Raw genomic sequence first — 20,211 nt, 5'->3', positions numbered from 1 at the left:
TTCATAAGGCATCAAACAGAATAAATATCAAAATCAAATCAAATCAAATCAAATTTATTTATATAGCCCTTCGTACATCAGCTGATATCTCAAAGTGCTGTACAGAACCCAGCCTAAAACCTCAGCAAGCAATGCAGGTGTAGAAGCACGGTGGCTAGGAAAAACTCCCTAGAAAGGCCAAAACCTAGGAAGAAACCTAGAGAGGAACCAGGCTATGTGGGGTGGCCAGTCCTCTTCTGGCTGTGCCGGGTGGAGATTATAACAAAACATGGTCAAGATGTAAATATTGTCCACTCAGAAACGTTTGTTGTTGTTGTTGTAAGTGCGATATGTTTTGCTACATGTGTACTAATGAACACGCCCCTGGATGTCGACGTGTGTGGACAGTGTTTCTCTGAAGTCGTCACTGTGACTCAGGATGACTCTGTACATGAGGATCTCTCCACAGACACGCCAAGCACCGTAAAGGGAAAGGAAGCGTTTTATGTGAGTCACCCTTAATGATTGTTGCCACGGCGAGATGTAGGAATTTATGTTAGATATTTTCTTGGCTATTCCCTTGATGAAAGTATAGGTTGCCCTCCCCCCCCACACACGCACGCACGCACGCACGCACGCACGCACGCACGCACGCACACACACACACACACACACACACACACACACACACGCGCACACACACACACACACACACACACACGCACACACACAGGCAGTCAGGCATACATTTAAAGACGGATGACGTAACCTAAGCGATGCTTGACAGAATGCCACCATGAGTCACGATGTCACCATGTTCTACCTTTCATCACAAGAGGGTTCTATCTATTTCCATGGCGACGGGATATCCCTTAGGGTGCTATGCGTATTGGTCACGTAAGCAGTTTTGCAAATGTTATTGCAGGTGTAGCAAAAATGCTTATGTTTCTAGCTCCAACAGAGCAGGACTGTCTAGCACTACAAAAACAATACACATATCATTAAAAACAATTTAATAAATAAAGAACAAGAAATGAAGACATATCAGAGTGTCCGGAATATAAATATATACACTGAGTGGACAAAACATTAGGAACACCTTGTCTTTCCATGACATAGACTGACCAGGTGAATCCAGGTGGGAGTTATGATCCCTTATTGATGTCAGATGGGGTGAAAGAAGGATTTTTAAGCCTTGAAACAGTTGAGACATGGATTGTGTATGTATTTGTGCCATTCAGAGGGTGAATGGGCAAGACAAAATATTTAAGTACCTTTGAATGGGGTATGGTAGTAGGCACCAGGCACACCGTTTTTTTTTGTCAAGAACTGCAACGCTGCTGGGTTTTTCCACGCTCAACAGTTTCCTGTCTGTATCAAATATAGTCCACCACCCAAAGGACATTCAGCCAACTTGACACAACTGTAGGAAGCTTTGAAGTCAACATGGGCCAGCATCACTGTGGAACGCTTTCACCCCGAATAATTGACTCTGTTCTGAGGGTAAAGGGGGAGGGGGGGGGGGTTGAATTTTAATATTCGGAAGGTTGTCTTAACGTTTGGTACACTCAGTGTATACAGTACCAGTCAAACGTTTGGACACACTTACCCATTCAAGGTTTGGTATTTATTTATACTATTTTCTACATTATAGAATAATAGTGAAGACATGAAAACTATGAAATAACACATGTAGTAACCAAAAAAGGGTTAAACAAATCTGAGATTCTTCAAAGTAGCCACCTTTTGAAAGTTTCTTCAAGTGCAGCTGCAAAAACCATCAAGCCCTATGATGAAACTGGCTCTCATGAGGACTGCCACAGGAAGAGAAGACCCAGAGTTACCTCTGCTGCTGAGGATACGTTCATTAGAGTTACCAGCTTCAGAAATCTGGAAATCTGTCCTTTGGTCTGATGAGTCAAAATGTGTAATTTTTTGATTCCAACCACCGTGTCTTTGTGAGACGCAGAGTAGGTGAATGGATGATTTGCATGTGTGCTTCCCACCATGAAACATGGAGGAGGATGTGTAATGGTGTGGGGGTGCTTTGCTGGTGAAACTGTCTGTGATTTATATAGTATTCAAGGCACACTGTCACGCCCTGACCTTAGAGATCCTTTATTCTCTATTTTGGCCAGGTCGAGGTGTGACTAGGGTGGGCATTCTTGTTTCTTTATTTCAAGGTTGGCTTGGTATGGTACCCAATCAGAGGCAGCTGTCTATCGTTGTCTTTGATTGGGGATCATATTTAGGCAGCCTTTTCCCACCTGTTTGTTGTGGGATCTTGTTTTGTGTATAGTTGCTGGTTAGCACTACATAGCTTCACGGTCCTCTTTATTGTTTTTTTATCGGTTCACGTTAAATTAAAGATGATGAACCCAAACCATGCTGCACCTTGGTCCGATTCTTACAACAATGTTCATGACAGCATGGCTACCTCAGCATAGCTACCTCAGCATGGCTACCTCAGCATGGCTACCTCAGCATGGCTACCTCAGCATGGCTACCTCAGCATGGCTACCTCAGCATGGCTACCTCAGCATAGCTACCTCAGCATGGCTACCTCAGCATTCTACAGCGATATGCCGCCCTTCTGGTTTGTGCTTAGTGGGACTATCATTTGTTTTTCAGCAGGACAATGAACCAAAACACACCTCCAGGCTGTGTAAGGGCTATTTGACAAAGGAGGAGAGTGATGTAGTGCTGCATCAGATGACCTGGCCTCCAAAATCAACCGACCTCAACCCAATTTTGATTGTTTGGGATGAGTTGGACCGCAGAGTGCGGTTATTTTATAATATAATATCAATTTCTCAGAGAAAGAGATCTTGGCAAACAAGTAATTTAAAAACGTCTCAAAAAGTTTGAAGTGAAAATTGACTAAATATTCTTCTAAATAAAGTAGTCAAAAGTTGTGTATTTGGTCCCATATTCCATAATGTGCTTTCATTTTGGAGTCACTTTTATTTTAAATAAGAATAGAGTAGAGTCGGAAGTTTACATACACCTTAGCCAAATACATTTACACTCATTTTTACACAATTCCTGACATTTAATCCTCGTAAAAATTCCCTGTCTTAGGTCAGTTAGGATCACCACTTTATTTTAAGAATGTGAAATGTCAGAATAATAGTAGAGAGAATGATTGATTTATTTCAGCTTTAATTTCTTTCATCACATTCCCAGTGGGTCAGAAGTTTACAAACATTCATATTTGGTAGCATTGCCTTTGAATTGCTTAACTTGGGTTAAACATTTTGGGTAGCCTTCCACAAGCTTCCCACAATACATTTTGGCCCATTCCTCCTGACAGAGCTGGTGTAACTGAGTCAGGTTTGTAGGCCTCCTTGCTAGCATACACTTCTTCAGTTCTGCCGACACATTTTCTATAGGATTGAGGTCAGGGCTTTGTGATGGTCACTCCAATACCTTGACCTTAAGCCATTTTGCCACAACTTTGGAAGTATGCTTGGGGTCATTGTCTGTTTGGAAGACCCATTTGCAACCAACTTTAACTTCCTGACTCATGTCTTGAGATGTTGCTTCAATATATCCATATCATTTTCATTCCTCATGACGCCATCTATTTTGTGAAATGCACCAGTCCCTCCTGCAGCAAAGCAACCCCACAACATGATGCTGCCATTCCTGTGCTTCATGGTTGGAATGGTGTTCTTCCGCTTGCAAGCATACCCCCTTTTCCTCCAAAAATAATCTCTAGGAGACAGAACGCGTCTCCTTCCTGAGCTGTATGGCGGCTGCGTGGTCCCATGGTGTTTATACTTGCTTACTATTGTTTGTACAGATGAATGTTGAACGTGGAAATTGCTCCCTAGGATGAACCAGACTTGTGGAGGTCTACACTTGTGGAGGTCGTGGCTGATTTCTTTTGATTTTCCCATGATGTCAAGCAGAGAGGCACTGAGTTTGAAGTTAGGCCTTGAAATACATCTACAGGTACACCTCCAATTGACTCAAATTATGTCAATTAGCCTATCAGAAGCTTCTAAAGCCATGACATAATTTTCTGGAATTTTCCAAGCTGTTTAAAGACACAGTCAACTTAGTGAATGTAAACCTCTGACCCACTGGAATTGTGATACACTGAATTATACGTGAAATAATCTGTAAACAATTGTTGGAAAAATGACTTGTGTCATGCACAACGTAGATGTCCTAACCGACTTGCCAAAACTATAGTTTGTTAACAAGACATTTGTGGAGTGGTTGAAAAACGCATTTTAATGACTCCAACCTAGGTGTATGTAAACTTCCTACTTCAACTGTATGTTTCTAAACACTCCTACCTTAAGTGGATGCTACCATGACTACGGATAATTGTGAATGAATCGAGAATTATAATGAGTGAGAAACATACAGAAGGTCAAAGATCATAGGCCCAAGGCCTTACCTTTCACCGTTACCAATAACAGGGGACGTTAGCATGCATTAGAGGATGGTTCTTTGACCCTCTGTGACTTTGTCACTAATCATTATTCACAATTCATTCAGGATAATCTTTAATCACGGTAGCATCCACATTAATGTAGAATTTCCTCATCCTCAGAGCATGTTTTCCAACATATTCAACCTCTCCCTATCCCAGTCTGTTGTCCCGACGTGCTTCGAGATGTCCATCATTGTTCCTGTACCCAAGAAAGCTAAGGTAACTGAACTATTTTTTTTTTATTTTTTTATTTTACCTTTATTTTACCAGGCAAGTCAGTTAAGAACAAATTCTTATTTTCAATGACGGTTCAGGGGCAGAACGACAGATTTGTACCTTGTCAGCTCGGGGGTTTGAACTCGCAACCTTCCGGTTACTAGTCCAACACTCTAACCACTAGGCTACCCTGCCGCCCCGTAGCTAGGCTATCGCCCCGTAGCACTCACTTCTGTCATCATGAACTGCTTTGAGAGACTAGTAAAGGATTAGCCAACACCCTAGACCCACTACAATTTGCATACCGCCCCAATAGGTCCACGGATGACAAAATCTCCATTGCACTGCCCTATCCCACCTGGACACTATGTGTGACTGCTGTTCATCAACTACAGCTCAGACTTCAACTAGGGATATATATATATATATAACTAGGGTTTTTCAAATACTTGTGACTATCCATTTGTTTATAGGCCTCCTTTATCACTGAAAAGGCTTCATCGAAAAGGTAACATCGTTACATACACGGATATACCACGACATTTCAAATGATTCATGTAATAAAACAACACACTTTTCAATGTAGTTTTTATATTTATATTTATGCTGTCACGCCCTGGTCGAAGTATTTTGTGTTTTTCTTCATGTATTGGGTCAGGCCAGGGTGTGGCATGGGGGTTTTGTATTGTGGTGTGTTTTGTCTTGGGGTTTTGGTGTGTATGTATTGGGATTGTAGCTAGTGGGGTGATCTAGCAAAGTCTATGGCTGTCTGGAGTGGTTCTCAAACAGAGGCAGGTGTTTATCGTTGTCTCTGATTGGGAACCATATTTAGGCAGCCATATTCTTTGAGTTTGTCGTGGGTGATTGTCCTTAGTGTCTTGATGTCCTTATGCTGTGTTTGTTTACACAAGTATAGGCTGTTTCGGTTTTCGTTCGTTCTTTTGTTTTGTAGTGTTTGTATTAATTCGTGTTTACGTTGTTCATTAAACATGGATCGCAATCTACACGCTGCATTTTGGTCCGACTCTCCTTCTCACCAAGAAAACCGTTACACATGCACGGTGCTGACCATAAAAAGTCTGGTAGGAGACCGGTAGCCTTCACGTGTGTAGCTTGTTGTTTATGTTGGGCAATCGAAGTGAAACTGGACAATAGGCTCAATGTGTTGCAAGTGGAGTGAGGGTCCACCTTTGCAATGCAATAATGCAAGATGGAATGCACCCTCGACATCCACTGTGATTATTATTATTTGACCCTGCTGGTCACCTATGAATATTTGAACATCTTGGCCATGTTCTGTTATAATCTCCACCCGGCACAGCCAGAAGAGGACTAGCCACCCCACATAGCCTGTTTCCTCTCTAGGTTTCTTCCTAGGTTCTGGCCTTTCTAGGGAGTTTTTCCTAGCCACCGTGCTTCTACACCTGCATTGGTTGCTGTTTGGCGTTTTACAGCACTTTGAGATATCAGCTGATCAGCTTTATAAATACAATTTGATTTGATTTGATAAAATGATGGGAATTGAAAAGTGAGCTAAATGAGAAGGAGTAGGCTACAACGAGCAACCAAAAGGTGGGCTGCTGCTTCAGCTGAAAGGGGTTGGTATGTGGCCTCAATTAGCCTAGCGAGCTATAGCTGGCTAGGTTAGGCAAAAACACCTCCGCCCCGCTGATCCTCAACATGGGGGCCCCACAGGGGTGCATGCTCAGCACCCTCCTCTGCTCCCTGTTCACCCACGACTGTGTGGCCACGCACGTCTCCAACTCAGTCATCAAGTTTGCTTGATGCGGTAGGCCTGATTACCAACAACGATGAGAGAGCCTACAGGGAGGAGGTGAGGGCCCTGGTGGAATTTCTTCTATCCTCAACATCAACAAAAAAGAATGAGCTGATCGTGGACTACAGGAGACAGCAGATGGAGACTCGCCCGTCCACATCAACGGGGCCCCAGTGGAGAGGGTCAAAAGTCTGACTAGAACTCCCCCCTCCCCTCTTCTCCAGCATCAACATTTTGGTGTAGCACCCAGGATGAATGGGACAAAGGATCCAGATTAGGGAGGAAGTAGAATTTTCTAGTCTGGTTTCTGGTGACCGTCGATCAAATAGCCCAAAGTGATTTTCCGCTGTAGGGAATAATTATACTATGAAGTTAGCTAGTAGCTAGAAACAGGGTAAACGTGTCTTTCAGTGCCGCCTTGTATAATGTGAGGTTAATTATAGTGATTGTCTTTCTCCTAGATTACTCCCTGTACTCTCTGTTTTCCCTGGTTTTGATAGATGGCTGAGTGAGTCATCCAATGAATAATCTTCCGATACGAGGGAACTACTCTGGTATTTGAGAAGGAAAGCAGAACTCCCCGGTGGACAAAAGTGGTTGTCATGACGTCATTACGACTGTCTTTAATGACACGTCGCCATCTTGCTAGGTAGTTTTATCTATTTTCAGTTGTTTTTTTTAAATTGTGGTGTTATTTTAAAGCTTATTTATTTATTTTAGCAGCAAAATGGCCTGTGCTGTGTGTCTTAGTCATCTTGAGTGATTATGTGTAACAGTGGTTGTTTCTCCTGGGTCCTGTAGGCCTAAGGTGTATCCCAAATGGCATGCTATTCCCTATGTAGTGCACACCCATAAGGCTCTGATCAAAAGTAATGCAGTATATACGGGGATAGAATGCCGTTTGGGACAGCCCTATAACCAACCAGCCACCTACAGGTATGATTCATTCTTTTCTAACGGTTGGAAATTAATTCGGTCTGCCCTGGTCTCATTTTTTTTTTTTTTTTTTGAGTCAGTTTTACACTCATTAACAATTCCTAAGAAATAAATCATTGTACCAGAATGTATTTTCTAAGAAGGAAAGGTATGTAATGCAAGCTAACATCGGTACTGTAGCTAGATCATCCACCTGTGACAGTTCAACTGAGCTCCACTGTCGTTTACAGTAGTGTGCTCACCTGATACAAATAGCTTGTAGTATTTAAAGAGGTCACCCTCATCGATGACTGACTTGAAGGTTGTGTAAGCAGAGACGGGAGACTACCATGTGTGTGGCCTCCTGCTGGCTGTTATGCATTACTCTTGGCTGGGTGGGGACTGGGATGGAGCTGGGGGTAGGGACTGGGGACTGGGTGGGGACTGGGATGGAGCTGGGGGTAGGGACTGGGGACTGGATGGGGACAGGGATGGAGCTGGGGGTAGGGACTGGGGACTGGATGGGGACAGGGATGGAGCTGGGGGTAGGGACTGGGGACTGGGTGGGGACTGGGATGGAGCTGGGGGTAGGGACTGGGGACTGGATGGGGACAGGGATGGAGCTGGGGGTAGGGACTGGGGACTGGATGGGGACAGGGATGGAGCTGGGGGTAGGGACTGGGGACTGGATGGGGACAGGGATGGAGCTGGGGGTAGGGACTGGGGACTGGGATGGAGCAGGGGGTAGGGACTGGGGACTGGGTGGGGACAGGGATGGAGCTGGGGGTAGGGACTGGGGACTGGGATGGAGCTGGGGGTAGGGACTGGGGACTGGGATGGAGCAGGGGGTAGGGACTGGGGACTGGGTGGGGACAGGGATGGAGCTGGGGGTAGGGACTGGGGACTGGATGGGGACAGGGATGGAGCTGGGGGTAGGGACTGGGGACTGGGTGGGGACAGGGATGGAGCTGGGGGTAGGGACTGGGGACTGGGATGGAGCAGGGGGTAGGGACTGGGGCCTGGATGGGGACAGGGATGGAGCAGGTGGTAGGGACTGGGGACTGGGATGGAGCAGGGGGTAGGGACTGGGGACTGGGTGGGGACAGGGATGGAGCTGGGGGTAGGGACTGGGGACTGGATGGGGACAGGGATGGAGCTGGGGGTAGGGACTGGGGACTGGGTGGGGACAGGGATGGAGCTGGGGGTAGGGACTGGGGACTGGGTGGGGACAGGGATGGAGCTGGGGGTAGGGACTGGGGACTGGATGGGGACAGGGATGGAGCAGGTGGTAGGGACTGGGGACTGGGATGGAGCAGGGGGTAGGGACTGGGGACTGGGTGGGGACAGGGATGGAGCTGGGGGTAGGGACTGGGGACTGGATGGGGACAGGGATGGAGCTGGGGGTAGGGACTGGGGACTGGGTGGGGACAGGGATGGAGCTGGGGGTAGGGACTGGGGACTGGGTGGGGACAGGGATGGAGCTGGGGGTAGGGACTGGGGACTGGATGGGGACAGGGATGGAGCAGGTGGTAGGGACTGGGGACTGGGATGGAGCAGGGGGTAGGGACTGGGGACTGGGTGGGGACAGGGATGGAGCTGGGGGTAGGGACTGGGGACTGGATGGGGACAGGGATGGAGCTGGGGGTAGGGACTGGGGACTGGGTGGGGACAGGGATGGAGCTGGGGGTAGGGACTGGGGACTGGGTGGGGACAGGGATGGAGCTGGGGGTAGGGACTGGGGACTGGATGGGGACAGGGATGGAGCAGGTGGTAGGGACTGGGGACTGGATGGGGACAGGGATGGAGCAGGTGGTAGGGACTGGGGACTGGGATGGAGCAGGGGGTAGGGACTGGGGACTGGATGGGGACAGGGATGGAGCAGGTGGTAGGGACTGGGGACTGGGATGGAGCAGGGGGTAGGGACTGGGGACTGGATGGGGACAGGGATGGAGCAGGTGGTAGGGACTGGGGACTGGGATGGAGCAGGGGGTAGGGACTGGGGACTGGATGGGGACAGGGATGGAGCAGGGGGTGGGGACTGGGGCCTGGATGGGGACATGGATGGAGCAGGGGGTGAGGACTGGGGCCTGGATGGGGACAGGGATGGGGCAGGGTGAGATCAGGACTGGATGGAGACAGAGATGGGGATGGGGACTGGATGGAGACAGAGATGGGGATGGGGCGGGTTGAGATCAGGCCTGGATGGAGACAGAGATGGGGCAGGGGATGGGGACTGGATGGGTACTGGATGGGGACTGGGATGGGGAAGGGGATGGGGACTGGATGTCAGGGGAAGAGCTATTGGCTATAGGGAGAGTGGGATGAGTGGGGGAGAGAGAAAAAGAGAGAGGAAGATGAGTGGGTGAAGGGGGATTGAGAAAGGGAGAGAGAGATATAGAGAGGAAAGAGAGGGAGATGAGTGGGTGAAGGGGGACTGAGGGAGGGAGAGAGAGAGAGAGAGAGGAAAGAGAGGGATATGAGTGGGTGAAGGGGGACTGAGACCTCTGTTCTCTCCTTTCGTTCTCTCATTTGGGATTTGTAAGGACTGTCTAGTTCTCTGGAAATATAGCTCTCAAGTTAATTATAGGCCAGCTTTGAGATAGACACAGTATTTACATGAATCTATAACTATAATGACTAAAGGTGAAGAGTTGACAGACATTGGGTCTGTCAACTGTAACACACAGCGAATTGTTAATAATTACTGTTATAGAGGGGTGGTTGGAAACATTAGCACTGAAGATCAAGACCAAGTGACCAGACTGAAGTGATGAGAGAGTTCAGGCTGCCATCCAGCCTGAGGCTAGATAACAGTTGAAGACACTGCTCAGTCTGGTCATATCTTTCTGTGGCAGAGGCAGTGGAGCATTTTTAGATTCGCTGCTTGAATCCAATCAGGGTGTGAGTGTGAAGGAGCTACTTCAGAATGTTGTGTGTGTTTGAGAGAGAGAGAGAGAGAGAGAGAGAGAGAGAGAGAGAGGCGTGTATGTCACTTGAAGACAGACATAAATCTGTGAAGAGAGAGAATAAATCTGCTCCAGTCCATGGGAGGAGAAGATACTGGATGATGTGGTGCATCCACAGCAGCAGGACTACTGCCAGGTGAATGGTATGGTCAGAGAGACAGAGACAGAGAGGGAGAGATCTATAGAGAGAGACAGAGACAGAGAGAGAGCGAGAGAGAGAGAGACAGAGATAGACAGATATATAGAGAGGGAGAGATCTATAGAGAGAGACAGAGAGAGACAGAGAGACAGAGAGAGACAAATATAGAGAGAGAGAGACAGAGAGAGAGAGAGAGAGGTGTGGGTGTCTGGAACTGCACAGCACAGCAATACTGTCTATCTGAACATCACATGGACCTCTGCTGTATGGTACAGCAATCCCTGCTTCAATTCCTGGATAAAGCTGGATGGTCTGAGTCTAGAAGCACAGTGACTGGGATCCTACTGAATCCTGCAGTGTGCTCTGTAGACAAACTCTGCTAAATACAACTGAAATAGTCTGAGAACACAGTGACTGGGACATAGCTGTACTGACTACTGATTCCTTTGGATGCTCTGAGAACACAGTAGTCACTGTACTGTAGCCATGCTGTGTGGTCTAAGGAGAGATGTGAAGAACAGTTTTGGTAAGCCTGTTAGTCATTGTATTGTGTGTTATGTGGGTGTTACTGCAAGTTATAGTAGTCATTGTGTGTTATGTGGGTGTTACAGTGAGTTATAGTAGTCATTGTGTGTTATGTGGGTGTTACAGTGAGTTATAGTAGTCATTGTGTGTTATGTGGTTGTTACAGTGAGTTATAGTAGTCATTGTGTGTTATGTGGGTGTTACAGTGAGTTATAGTAGTCATTGTGTGTTATGTGGGTGTTACAGTGAGTTATAGTAGTCATTGTGTGTTATGTGGGTGTTACAGTGAGTTATAGTAGTCATTGTGCGTTATGTGGGTGTTGCAGTGAGTTATAGTAGTCATTGTGTGTTATGTGGGTGTTATAGTAGTCATTGTGTGTTATGTGGGTGTTACAGCGAGTTATAGTAGTCATTGTGTGTTATGTGGGTGTTACAGCGAGTTATAGTAGTCATTGTGTGTTATGTGGGTGTTATAGTAGTCATTGTGTGTTATGTGGGTGTTATAGTAGTCATTGTGTGTTATGTGGGTGTTATAGTAGTCATTGTGTGTTATGTGGGTGTTACAGTGAGTTGCAGTAGTCATTGTGTGTTATATGGGTGTTACAGTGAGTTATAGTAGTCATTGTGTGTTATATGGGTGTTACAGTGAGTTATAGTAGTCATTGTTTTTTGTCTGTATCTTCTCTGTGTGTTTCCATGAAGATTGTGTGGGAACTGTTTGTAAACAGCAGTGGAATGATCTAGGATACATTCATGTCTCACTTACAACATTTTACGCACTGTCAGGGTTGTTTTTGGACTGTACTTGTGCTTTGGGTAAACATGGCAATTCTTGAACATGGTGATTCCTGAACATGGTGATTCCTGAACATGGTGATTCCTAAACATGGTGATTCCTAAACATGGTGATTCCTAAACATGGTGATTCCTAAACATGGTGATTCCTAAACATGGTGATTCCTAAACATGGTGATTCCTAAACATGGTGATTCCTAAACATGGTGAGTCCTAAACATGGAGATTCCTAAACATGGTGATTCCTGAACATGGTGATTCCTGAACATGGTGATTCCTAAACATGGAGATTCCTAAACATGGTGATTCCTGAACATGATGATTCCTAAACCTGGTGATTCCTGAACATGGTGATTCCTAAACCTGGTGATTCCTAAACCTGGTGATTCCTGAACATGGTGATTCCTAAACATGGTGATTCCTAAGAATTGTGATTCCTAAAAAAAAATGTGATTCCTAAGAATTGTGATTCCTAAAAAAAATTGATTCCTAAGCATGGTGATTCCTAGACATTGTGATTCCTGAACATGATGATTCCTAAACATGGTGATTCCTAAACATGGTGATTCCTGAACATGATGATTCCTAAACATGGTGATTCCTGAACATGGTGATTCCTAAACCTGGTGATTCCTGAACATGGTGATTCCTGAACATGGTGATTCCTGAACACGATGATTCCTAAACCTGGTGATTCCTAAACATGGTGATTCCTGAACACGATGATTCCTAAACCTGGTGATTCCTAAACATGGTGATTCCTAAACATGATGATTCCTAAACAGGGCGATGTTTAAACACGGTGATTCCTTATACAATCTAAGTAAAAAAAATAAAAAATCCCACCACGGATTTTCCTGGTTAGTTTGAAACAGTACAATTAAATTCATTTTTTCAATCTCGTTATTTTATCCATTATAAAGTTAGATTGAAATCAACCTGACATGGTCCTGCAGTCAGACCATGTGTAACATGGTAGCTCATGTGGAAGTAGCTGTAGGGATATTTACCAATGTGTTTTACCAATCATCTCCCACGTTCCATATTATCTGATGTGACCGTCTGCCCATACATTACCACAATCATCCATTTGGTCATCACAAAACTCAAATTGCCTGGCTGTGTTGTTCCTCCAGGGATGTGTCCTAAACGGCACCCTATTCCCTATTGTAGTGCACCACTTTAGAACTAAGACCCATAGGGGTCTTGTCAAAAGTAGTGCACTATATCTGACACTAGGGTATCATGTGGAACGCAGCCCAGGAGCTGTTTAACAGCATGCTAGACTAGGTTCTGTATCACAGCATGGTTGGGTTAGGAGCAGAGGCAGCAGTCATGCTTCGCTACCCTGGGAAATGTTCTCCCAGGGGGGTTGAGATGTGGAGATGGGGGGAGAGATGGGGTGAGAGTAAGGGAGAGGGGGAGGGGAGGGGAGATATGGGGAGAGAGTAGGGCAGAGGGGGTGAGGAGGGGAGAGGAGGAAAGGAGTGTAGATGGGGAGAGAGGAGGGGCGATTAGGAGATGGGGAGGGGAGAGAGAGTAGAGATTAGGAGAGGTGGAGCGGAGAGGGGGAAAGAGGAGGAGAGGGGGAAGGGAGAGGAAGGAGAGGAGGGAATAAGGGGGAGAGAGGGAGATAGGAGAGCTGAGGAAAGGGGGAGAGTTGGAGAGAGAGAGTGAGATACAGATAGTTAGGGAGAGGGGTGAGATGGAGAGAGGGGGTGAAATATAAATAGTTAGGGAGAGGGGTGAGATGGGGAGAGGAGGAGAGAGGGGGTGAGATAAAGATAGTTAGAGAGAGGGGTGAAATGGGGAGAGAGAAGAGGCGGAGGGGAGAGGAGTGAAGATAGAAAGGAGAGGGGAGTGGGAAGAGGAGAGGGGATAGAAGAGGAGAGGTGGTGAAATAGGGAGAGGGGGGAGAGGGATGGGGAAGAATGAGAGATGGGGTGAGATTGCTAGAGGTGGGGAGCGGAGGGGAGAGATGAGGAGAGAAGGGGTGAGGCGATGAGATGGTGGGATGAGGAGATGAGGGAAGAGCGGGGAAAGATGGGGATAGAGGAGGGGAGAGGTTGTGAGATTGAGAGAGGAGGGGAGAGATGGGGTAAGTAGGAGAGAAGGGGGAGATGGGGAGAGGGGGTGAGGAGGGGAGAGGGGGTAAGATGCGTAAAGGTGGGGGGGGGGGTACATGAGAGCGGGAGGGGAAAGGAGAGGAGGAGAGGGGGAGGGGAGAGGAGTGGAGATTGGAGAGGGGGGAGAGGAGGAGAGGAGGACTGGAGAGGACTGGAGATGAGGAGAGGAGATGGGTTGAGATATGGAGAATAGGTGAGATGTGGAGAATGGGTGAGATGTGGAGAATAGGAACAGATGTGGAGAATGGGTGACATGTGGAGAATAGGTGAGATGTGGAGAATGGGTGAGATGTGGAGAAGAGGTGAGATGTGGAGAATGGGTGAGATGTGGAGAAGAGGTGAGATGAGGAGAATAGTTGAGATGTGGAGAATGGGTGAGATGTGGAGAAGAGGTGAGATTTGGAGAATTGGAACAGAGTAGAAGAGGTGAGATGTGGAGAATAGGTGAGATGTGGAGAATGGGTGAGATGTGGAGAAGAGGTGAGATGTGGAGAAGAGGTGAGATGTGAAGAATTGGAACATAGTAGAAGAGGTGAGATGTAGAGAATAGGTGAGATGTGTGGAATAGGTGAGATGAAGAGGTGAGATGTGGAGAAGAGGTGAGATGTGGAGAAGAGGTGAGATGTGGAGAAGAGGTGAGATGTGGAGAATTGGAACAGAGTAGAAGAGGTGAGATGTGGAGAATAGGTGAGATGTGTGGAATAGGTTAGATATGTGGCATAGGTGAGATGAAGAGGTGAGATATGGAGAAGAGGTGAGATGTGTAGAAGAGGTGAGATGTGGAGAAGAGGTGAGATGTGGAGAAGAGGTGAGATGTGGAGAAGAGGTGAGATGTGGAGAAGAGGTGAGATGTGGAGAATGGGTGAGATGTGGAGAAGAGGTGAGATGTGGAGAAGAGGTGAGATGTGAAGAATTGGAACATAGTAGAAGAGGTGAGATGTAGAGAATAGGTGAGATGTGTGGAATAGGTTAGATATGTGGAATAGGTGAGATGAAGAGGTGAGATGTGGAGAAGAGGTGAGATGTGGAGAAGAGGTGAGATGTGGAGAATTGGAACAGAGTAGAAGAGGTGAGATGTGGAGAATAGGTGAGATGTGTGGAATAGGTTAGATATGTGGCATAGGTGAGATGAAGAGGTGAGATGTGGGGAAGAGGTGAGATGTGTAGAAGAGGTGAGATGTGGAGAAGAGGTGAGATGTGGAGAAGAGGTGAGATGTGGAGAAGAGGTGAGATGTGTAGAAGAGGTGAGATGTGTAGAAAAGGTGAGATGAGGAGGTGAGATGTGGAGAAGAGGTGAGGTGAGATGTGGAGAATTGGAACAGAGTAGAGGAGGCTAGATGTGGAGAAGAGGTGAGATGTGTAGAAGAGGTGAGATGTGTAGAAGAGGTGAGATGTGTAGAAGAGGTGAGATGTGGAGAAGAGGTGAGATGTGGAGAAGAGGTGAGATGTGGGGAAGAGGTGAGATGAGGAGGTGAGATGTGGAGAAGAGGTGAGGTGAGATGAGGAGGTGAGATGTGGAGAATTGGAACAGAGTAGAGGAGGCTAGATGTGGAGAAGAGGTGAGATGTGTAGAAGAGGTGAGATGTGTAGAAGAGGTGAGATGTGTAGAAGAGGTGAGATGTGTAGAAGAGGTGAGATGTGTAGAAGAGGTGAGATGTGGAGAAGAGGTGAGATGTGGAGAATTGGAACAGAGTAGAAGAGGTGAGATGTGGAGAATAGGTGAGATGTGTGGAATAGGTTAGATATGTGGCATAGGTGAGATGAAGAGGTGAGATATGGAGAAGAGGTGAGATGTGTAGAAGAGGTGAGATGTGGAGAAGAGGTGAGATGTGGAGAAGAGGTGAGATGTGGAGAATTGGAACAGAGTAGAAGAGGTGAGATGTGGAGAATAGGTGAGATGTGTGGAATAGGTTAGATATGTGGCATAGGTGAGATGAAGAGGTGAGATATGGAGAAGAGGTGAGATGTGTAGAAGAGGTGAGATGTGGAGAAGAGGTGAGATGTGGAGAAGAGGTGAGATGTGGAGAAGAGGTGAGATGTGGAGAAGAGGTGAGATGTGGAGAAGAGGTGAGATGTGGAGAAGAGGTGAGATGTGTAGAAGAGGTGAGATGTGTAGAAGAGGTGAGATGTGGAGAAGAGGTGAGATGTGAAGAATTGGAACAGAGTAGAGGAGGTGAGATGTGTAGAAAAGGTGAGATGTGGAGAAGAGGTGAGATGTGGAGAAGAGATGAGATGTGGAGAAGAGGTGAGATGTGGAGAAGAGGTGAGATGTGGAGAAGAGGTGAGATGTGTAGAAGAGGTGAGATGTGGAGAAGAGGTGAGATGTGGAGAATTGGAACAGATTAGAGGAGGTGAGATGTGGAGAAGAGGTGAGATGTGTAGAAGAGGTGAGATGTGTAGAAGAGGTGAGATGTGTAGAAGAGGTGAGATGAGGAGGTGAGATGTGGAGAAGAGGTGAGGTGAGATGTGGAGAATTGGAACAGAGTAGAGGAGGCTAGATGTGGAGAAGAGGTGAGATGTGTAGAAGAGGTGAGATGTGTAGAAGAGGTGAGATGTGTAGAAGAGGTGAGATGTGGAGAAGAGGTGAGATGTGGAGAAGAGGTGAGATGTGGAGAAGAGGTGAGATGTGGGGAAGAGGTGAGATGAGGAGGTGAGATGTGGAGAAGAGGTGAGGTGAGATGAGGAGGTGAGATGTGTAGAAGAGGTGAGATGTGTAGAAGAGGTGAGATGTGTAGAAGAGGTGAGATGTGGAGAAGAGGTGAGATGTGGAGAAGAGGTAAGATGTGGGGAAGAGGTGAGATGTGTAGAAGAGGTGAGATGTGGAGAAGAGATGAGATGTGGAGAAGAGGTGGGATTAGGGAAGAGGTGAAATGTGTAGAAGAGGTGAGATGTGTAGAAGAGGTGAGATGTGTAGAAGAGGTGAGATGAGGAGGTGAGATGTGGAGAAGAGGTGAGGTGAGATGTGGAGAATTGGAACAGAGTAGAGGAGGCTAGATGTGGAGAAGAGGTGAGATGTGTAGAAGAGGTGAGATGTGTAGAAGAGGTGAGATGTGTAGAAGAGGTGAGATGTGGAGAAGAGGTGAGATGTGGAGAAGAGGTGAGATGTGGGGAAGAGGTGAGATGAGGAGGTGAGATGTGGAGAAGAGGTGAGGTGAGATGAGGAGGTGAGATGTGGAGAATTGGAACAGAGTAGAGGAGGCTAGATGTGGAGAAGAGGTGAGATGTGTAGAAGAGGTGAGATGTGTAGAAGAGGTGAGATGTGTAGAAGAGGTGATATGTGTAGAAGAGGTGAGATGTGTAGAAGAGGTGAGATGTGGAGAAGAGGTGAGATGTGGAGAAGAGGTAAGATGTGGGGAAGAGGTGAGATGTGTAGAAGAGGTGAGATGTGGAGAAGAGATGAGATGTGGAGAAGAGGTGGGATTAGGGAAGAGGTGAAATGTGGAGAAGAGGTGAGATGTGGAGAATAGGAACAGAGTAGAGGAGGTGAGATGTGTAGAATAGGTGAGATGTGGAGAAGAGGTGAGATGTGCAGAAGAGGTGAGATGTGCAGAAGAGGTGATATGTGGAGAAGAGGTGAGATGTGGAGAATTGGAACAGAGTAGAGGAGGTAAGATGTGTAGAATAGGTGAGATGTGGAGAAGAGGTGAGATGTGGAGAATAGGAACAGAGTAGAGGAGGTGAGATGTGGGGGTACAGGAGAGGGGTGACCAATCACCAATGAAGGGGCGTAGACTTCGGGCAAACCAACTTCAGCTTGCTTCAAGAAGAAAATGTGTCACAACTCTTCTGAACTGTTTCGGCTGGGATGCATGAGGACGCCTTTAGGGCCAGACTCCGCCTCTCTGTGTCTATGACCAATCACTGCATTTTAGTGGTTTCCTAGCGTTAGTTGGAGACGGAGAGAGACAGGTTTATGGGCAGAGGGCCTTCCTCTCTTATTCTCTTTGTCTATGACCAATCGAGACTTATATATATATAACTAATACAGCCCAGGCATCAACTTTACAAGTAGGACAAGTAGTCATTAAAGTAATTACAGCTTTTATCCCCCAGATACTTGTTTCTACCATGTTATTCTAGAGTGGTAAAAACAGGAGTAGACAACGTGTCATTATAACGTCTTTCTTCTCATCATAATATACATAATAAGGACATTTTCACCAGTAAATTGCAGTGGCCGTGTGATAACTGATTGGGGGGGGGGGGGGGGGGGGGGTGCATGTCATTGTGCGATTGCAATAGCTATCCTTGTTGTGGATTCACATCATATAAGAGATGAATAGAAAAGCTTTTGGAGGAGGAAATCCTAAAGAATTAGGCAAATATTGTTTTTAAACAATCATGCCTCTCTGAAAATAGAGATGAATTTCATACCACCGTGTTGTCCTGTGTTGGTCTGCCAGGGAAATGCAGTCATCATCAGTAAATGTGGTTAAGTAGGTTGTTTGCCACAAAGGGAAATGTTTCTTAGGAAATTGCAATGAGAAGAATCATGGGGATTATTGTTAAACCTCATTGATAGCACCTGTGTAGGACTCAATCAATGCTTAGTTGAAAAGGAAAAGCTTCAGATTGGTTTTTACAAACATTACTCAGCCAATCAAACTGAATGGGTTGTTATTGGTGTTCAAGTCTTTAACCACGGCCGATGTAAAAAAATACCTTTTTAAAATGCATTTGATTGATTAAACCGTCTTGGTTCATGTTGAGACTAAGGTTCACATCTGTTTGTCATTTGGGCTTTTTGAGTTTAACAGTATGCCCGTTGGGCTCCAAACAACTTCCAATGTCTAATACAGAGTCCTCAACCCCTGGTGAGTCCTCAACCCCTGGTCCGTGGAACGGCAATGGTCCCTGGGTTGCTCCTGACTGACCCATGAAGAATTTAGCTATTGCCAACATGGATTCAGTCAGTTCTAGACTGCTAGTCTTGATATGCTGTTGTGGCCAAAAATTTTGAGAATGACACAAATATGAATTTTCACAAAGTCTGCTGCCTCAGTTTGTATGATGGCAATTTGCATATACTCCAGAATCTTATGAAGAGTGATCAGAAGAATGGCAATTAATTGCAGTCCCTCTTTGCCATGCAAATGAACTGAATCCCCAAAGAACATTTCCACTGCATTTCAGCCCTGCCACAAAAGGACCAGCTGGCATCATGGCAGTGTTCTCTCATTAACACAGGTGTGAGTATTGACGAGGACAAGGCTGGAGATCACTCTGTCATGCTGATTGAGTTCGAATAACAGACTGGAATCTTCAAAAGGAGGGTGGTGCTTGGAACCATTTTTCTTCCTCTGTCAACCATGGTTACCTGCAAGGAAACATGTGCCGTCATCATTGCTTTGCACAAAAAGGGCTTCACAGGCAAGGCTATTGCTGCCAGTAAGATTGCACCTAAATCAACCATTTATCGGATCATCAAGAACTTCAAGGAGTTGTTGTGAAGAAGGCTTCAGGGCACCCAAGAAAGTCCAGCAAGCGCTAGGACCGTCTTTTAAAGTTGATTCAGCTGCGGGATCGGGGCACCACCAGTACAGAGCTTGCTCAGGAATGGCAGGTGTGAGAGCATCTGTACGCAGAGTGAGGCGAAGACTTTTGGAGGATTGCCTGGTGTCCAGAAGGGCAGCAAAGAAGCCACTTTTCTCCAGGAAAAACATCAGGGACAGACTGATATTCTGCAAAAGGTACAGGGATTGGACTGCTGAGGACTGGGGTAAAGTCATCTTCTCTGATAAATCGACTTTCCGATTGTTTGGGGCATCCAGAAAAAAGCTTGTCCGGAGAAGACAAGGTGAGCGCTACCATCAGTCCTGTGTCATGCCAACAGTAAAGCATCCTGAGACCATTCATGTGTAGGGTTGCTTCTCAGCCAAGGGAGTGGGCTCACTCACAATTTTGCCTAAGAACACAGCCATGAATGAGGAATGGAACCAACACACCTTCTGAGAGCAACTTCTTCCAACCATCCAGGAACAGTTTGGTGACGAACAATGCCTTTTCCAGCATGATGGAGCACCTTGCCATAAGGCAAAAGTGATAACTAAGTGGCTCGGGGAACAAAACATCGATATTTTGGGTCCATGGCCAGGAAACTCCCCAGACCTTAATCCCATTGAGAACGTGTGGTCAATCCTCAAGAGGTGGGTGGACAAACAAAAACCCACAGATTCTGACAAACTCCAAGCATTGATTTTGCAAGAATGGGCTGCCATCAGTCAGGATGTGGCCCAGAAGTTAATTGACAGCATGCCAGGGTTGATGCAGAGGTCTTGTTGATCTCATGCCATAGGTAGACAGTTCACATAGTTTGTTGATCTCAT

At 46.4% G+C, this 20,211-nt stretch overlaps 1 protein-coding gene across 1 annotated transcript; it reads right to left on the bottom strand.

Moving 5' to 3' along the window:
• Window positions 1-7,715: 7,715 nt before the first annotated feature.
• LOC118940163 (extensin-like) lies at window positions 7,716-18,763 on the bottom strand. The gene is made up of 6 exons (XM_036948443.1): window positions 18,760-18,763; window positions 9,120-9,459; window positions 8,837-8,950; window positions 8,596-8,709; window positions 8,021-8,353; window positions 7,716-7,809 (listed from the first exon to the last, which is right to left on the bottom strand). The coding sequence occupies exons 1-6, from the start codon at window positions 18,761-18,763 to the stop codon at window positions 7,716-7,718; spliced, it is 999 nt and encodes a 332-aa protein (XP_036804338.1).
• Window positions 18,764-20,211: the final 1,448 nt, after the last annotated feature.

The sequence above is a fragment of the Oncorhynchus mykiss genome, chromosome 17, assembly GCF_013265735.2.
Source record: "Oncorhynchus mykiss isolate Arlee chromosome 17, USDA_OmykA_1.1, whole genome shotgun sequence".
Lineage (NCBI taxonomy): Eukaryota > Metazoa > Chordata > Actinopteri > Salmoniformes > Salmonidae > Oncorhynchus > Oncorhynchus mykiss.
Note: the sequence above shows the minus strand (reverse complement) of the source record. Positions and strands in the feature narration are given on the sequence as shown.